At 26.0% G+C, this 5,000-nt stretch overlaps 1 protein-coding gene across 2 annotated transcripts in view; it reads left to right on the top strand.

Annotated features, from left to right (window-relative positions):
* Positions 1-5,000, top strand: part of LOC125044408 (carbohydrate sulfotransferase 14-like) — a 7,848-nt gene that overhangs the window by 1,041 nt on the left and 1,807 nt on the right. The window contains exons 2-4 of one of the 2 annotated variants that reach the window (XM_047641062.1): positions 3,230-3,333; positions 3,720-3,860; positions 4,363-4,471. In XM_047641062.1, the coding sequence (XP_047497018.1) occupies positions 3,230-3,333; positions 3,720-3,860; positions 4,363-4,471 (354 nt within the window). The remainder of the gene's footprint in view (positions 1-3,229; positions 3,334-3,719; positions 3,861-4,362; positions 4,472-5,000) is intronic. The other variant, XM_047641063.1, reaches the window with a different exon arrangement.

The raw sequence follows: 5,000 nt of genomic DNA, 5'->3' as shown, positions 1-5,000 counted from the left end.
AACGACAAAAAGACATCAAGAATTTGGTTGCGTTACGGGGTCAGTGTAAAGATAAGAGGAAGTGGAGGTGACATTATTAATAAGCATAATGATGATAATGAATATAACGTTGATGATAAAGATTATACTGATGTAATTGATAACAGTACTGGCTATGTTAGCAATTAAAGCACCAAATGTCAAATAAAAACATTACCATGAATACAGGTGATCAAGATAATGATAATCTGAGAAAGATAATGGCAATATGAGAGTGAAAAAGAGAACAATAGAGCAATAGTGAACGCGATACCTCTGACAATGATGATGATGATTGATGATATACATTAATGTTCATGATAATAATAATTATTTAGGTGATTGTGAAAGAAAACAGGAATAAATACATCAAAGATAATAGTAAAAATGGTGATGATAGTAATTAGAATGAGAGATAATGATAATGACAAAGAATAATTATAATGATAATAATAATGAAGAGGACAAAATAATAATAATAATAATAGCAATAGTAATAGTAATGAAAAAATAATAATGATAATAATGATAATAATAATAATAATAATAATAATAATAAAAATAATAACAATAGCAATAACAATAACAATAATAATAATGATGATAGTGATAATAATCATTATAATAATTATGATGATGATGATGATAATAATGATAACAATGGTAATGATAATGATTAAATAGATAATTATAATAATAATTACAGCAAAAATAATAATGATAACAATAACAATAATATTGATAAAAATTGTAATGATAATGAGAAGAATAGTAATACTAAATAAATAAATGATATTGATAATGATAATGATACTAATAGAAACAATAATAATAATAATAATAATAATAATAATAATAATAATAATAATAATGATAATAATAATGAAAATAGCAAAAATTAAAAAGATAATAATAATAATAATAATTGTTGTTATTATTATGATTATTATTATCATTATTATTATTGTTATAATGATGATGATGATGATGATAGTAATAATAATAATAATAACAATAATATTAATAATTATGGCCATACTGATAATATTAATTGCGATTACAATAAGAAAAAGGATGATAATAGTAATAGTAATAGTAATTTTGATATAAATGACGATAATTATTACTATTATAATAACAATAATGAAGATAATGATAATAATAATAAAAAGAAGAAGAAGAATAGGAATTATAAAGATGACAAAATAATAATAATGATAATAATGATAATAATAATAATGATAATGATAATAATAATAATAATGATAATAATAATAATAATGATAATAATAATAATAATAATAATAATAATAATAATAATAATAATAATAACAATGATAATTATTATTATTATAATGATAATAATAATAAAAATAAAAATAATAACCAAAATAGTAATAATAACAATAAATATAAAAAGGATTATCATTATTACCATTATTTTTCATCATCATTAATATCACCATTGCTGTTATCATTATTATCAATATTAATATTATTATTATCATTATAATTATTATTACTACTATTATTGTTGATGTTGTTGTTGTTGCTGTTGTTATCATTACTATCATTATTGTTTTTTGTATTATTATTATTATCATTATTATTGTTATTATTATTATTATTATCATTATTATTATTATCATTATTATTATTATCATTATTATTATTTATACTATTATTATTATTTATACTATTATTATTATTATTATTATTATTATTATTATTATTATTATTATTATTATCATTATTATTATTATTATCATTATCATTCTCACTATTGTTATTATTATCATATTATTATTATCAATAATATCATTATCATTATTATTGTGGTTGTTGTTGTTCTTGTTGTTATTGTTATTACTATTATTATTATCATTATTATGACCAATATATTATTATATTTATCATTATTATCATTATTATTATCATACTCTTTATTATATCTTTATTGTCTTCATTGCTATAATTATCATTATTATTATCATCATTATTATCATTATTATTATTATTATTATTATTATTATTATTATTTATTATCATTATCATTATTATTATTTATTATTATCATTATCATTATCATTATCATTATTATTATTATTATTATTATTATTATTATTATTATTATTATTATTATTATTATTATTATTATTATTGTTGTTATTATCATTACTATCATCATCATTATCATTATTATTATTATATCTTTGCTATCATTATTGTTACTATTATCCTTATTATCATTATTATAACTATTATTATAGTGATTACTATTATCACTGTTATTATTATTATGATTATTCTTATTATTATTATTACTATAACTATTATAATTATTATTTTTATCATCATCATCATCATTATCATTATTATTGTTGTTGTTAATCTTCTTGTTATTATCATCATTATCATTATATCACTATTATTATAGTGATTACTATTATCACTGTTATTATTATTATTATTATTATTATTATTATTATTATTATTATTATCATTATTATAATTTTAATTATTATTATCATTACCCTTATCATTATAATTTTTACCATTATTATCGGTATTATTATTATTATTATTGTTATGGTTATTATTCTTATTTTTGTTATTATTATTATCATTATTATTATCTTACTATCACTATCGTTTTTGTTACAATTACCATTATTATCTGTATTACTATTATACTTATTATTATTTTTATTATCATTATTATTATTATAGTTATCATTATTGCGATTATGATTATATTGTTGTTTTTAATATCGTTATCATTATCATTGTTATCATTACCATTATCGTTATCATTGTTATCATCATTATCATTATCATTATCATCTTTATTGTAATCGTTATTATAATTCTTATTATAAATTCTTATTATAGATACAACTTTCACCATAACTCATTATCGTTAACTCTCTATTATCGTTATTGCTATTATAATTATCAGCATGATTTTGTTAATATTATTATTACCATCAATAGTAGTAGTAGTAGTAGTAGTTGAAGTAGTAGTATCATTGTTATTATTATTACTATTATTGCTATTATCATTATCATAATAAGCAGCAGTATCAGTTTGCCGAAGGTCTTTTAGCTATGAAGAGAAAAAGCCTTCGGCATATTTGTGTGTTTCTTGTTCTTTCCTTTGTTGTTCTAGCCTCTTTTCATCAGCACAATTGATACCATTTACATAATTCAGGTGGGAACAACCACGTGGAAGACACATCTGCTGAGATTGTTGGGTTATGAAGCTAATTTCGAGACTCCTCACAAGCTCAATAGATATATCGGCATCGGATACAAGTTAGTACACAATTAAACACGTTTTCAAAGGCTATTTTGGTGGTTCCGTTTGTTTGACATTTCTCTCCACGATGATTATTATGATTATTTTAAATTATTTTCCCCTGGTATTGATTTAAATCCTCGGCGATTATTTTCTTATTTTAATGTTTTTAGTCGGTATTGATCGTTTTTGAAGGGTATTTCTTTTTCTTTGCTTCATGACGGTTAATATACACTCCCTTTTAAGGAATTAATCCTCACTTAATTCTAGAACCTCTAAATGCAAAAAACACAAACATACAACCTTTATTCATAAAATCAAATCAATACAGTTAAGGAAAATGTCCACTTTCGCCCTTTTTCCAAATCTAATTTTCACCTCCCTCCCCCCCCCCCCCCCTTAGCAAAAGCCTGCAGAAGGCGTACAGATCCTCGACCGAGATGACGCGTGTGATCACCGTCCGCCACCCGCTGTCCCGCCTCGCGTCCGCCTTCAAGAACAAGCTGGGCGATGGCGTGCCGACCTTGCCCCCGAGCCACCACATGTGAGCCGCTGTGACTTGTGTCGGGTGCCTCGTGCTTGCTTGCTTGGGAGTCTGCGTGTGTCTGACTGTTTTTTGTGTGTTTTTTTAGTTCTTGTATTCTCTTTTTATCTGAGCCTCTCTCTCTCTCTCTCTCTCTCTCTCTCTCTCTCTCTCTCTCTCTCTCTCTCTCTCTCTCTCTCTCTCTCTCTCTCTCTCTTTCTCTCTTTCTCTCTTCTCTCTTTCTCTCTTTCTCTCTTCTCTCTCTCTCTCTCTCTCTCTCTCTTCTCTCTTCTCTCTTCTCTCTCTCTCTCTCTCTCTCTCTCTCTCTCTCTCTCTCTCTCTCTCTCTCTCTCTTTCTGTCCCTCTCTCTCTTTCACTCTCTGTCTTTTTCAAAATACCGCTCTGTTTATGTTGCTACTGCACTTTAAAGATGTTTAAAACATGAATAGTTAAACAAATAATGAAGAAAGTAAATCAGTCAGCAAATGCAATATGTATGAATGAACAAAAACCTGCTTTTCAGATACGATATCTTCAGAAGGGTGCTCGGCCACGCCAAAATCAGGGCGTTCAGATGGAAGCTGAACAAAGCTACCTTCCTGCAGTTTCTAGACTTTGTCATTTCAGAAGCGGTGAGTCAGGCAGCCTTCAGTCGCATTTGCATTTACCGAGGGAAGAGAACGCACTCATATACACAGTTATCAGTTAGCAAAAAAGGCACATATATACTCTCATGAAAAGGTATAGTACACACACTCTCAGAAACCAGAAAATAACTCATAACAAGCATAAAGAATTAACAAAAATGTCAACAGTTAAATGCTAACACACACATATCATAAGCTAAGAAAAAATAAATAAAATAAAGATAAAATTTGCCAGCATACCAGCAATCACAGACATCTATGAAAGAACTTACAGGGAACTTGAAACGAAAACAACGAGAGAGAGAGAGAAGGGAGAGAGATGAAAGAGAGAGAGAGAGAGAGAGAGAGAGAGAGAGAGAGAGAGAGAGAGTTAGAGAGAGGGGGGGGGGGACCCACTGCAACCCGTAGGTGTGGACGGCCCGAAATAGTTCTTGCGCAAATAGTCCCTCCGGCATGTAGCATAAATGCTTCTCATTAGCATAATAACCAACTACCTATCCTCTATGTCTGAAAA

The sequence above is a fragment of the Penaeus chinensis genome, chromosome 35 (assembly GCF_019202785.1).
Source record: "Penaeus chinensis breed Huanghai No. 1 chromosome 35, ASM1920278v2, whole genome shotgun sequence".
In the NCBI taxonomy this organism is placed as follows: Eukaryota; Metazoa; Arthropoda; class Malacostraca; order Decapoda; family Penaeidae; genus Penaeus; species Penaeus chinensis.
The sequence above is the reverse complement of the archived record's forward strand: the minus strand, read 5'-3'. Positions and strand labels throughout refer to the sequence as shown.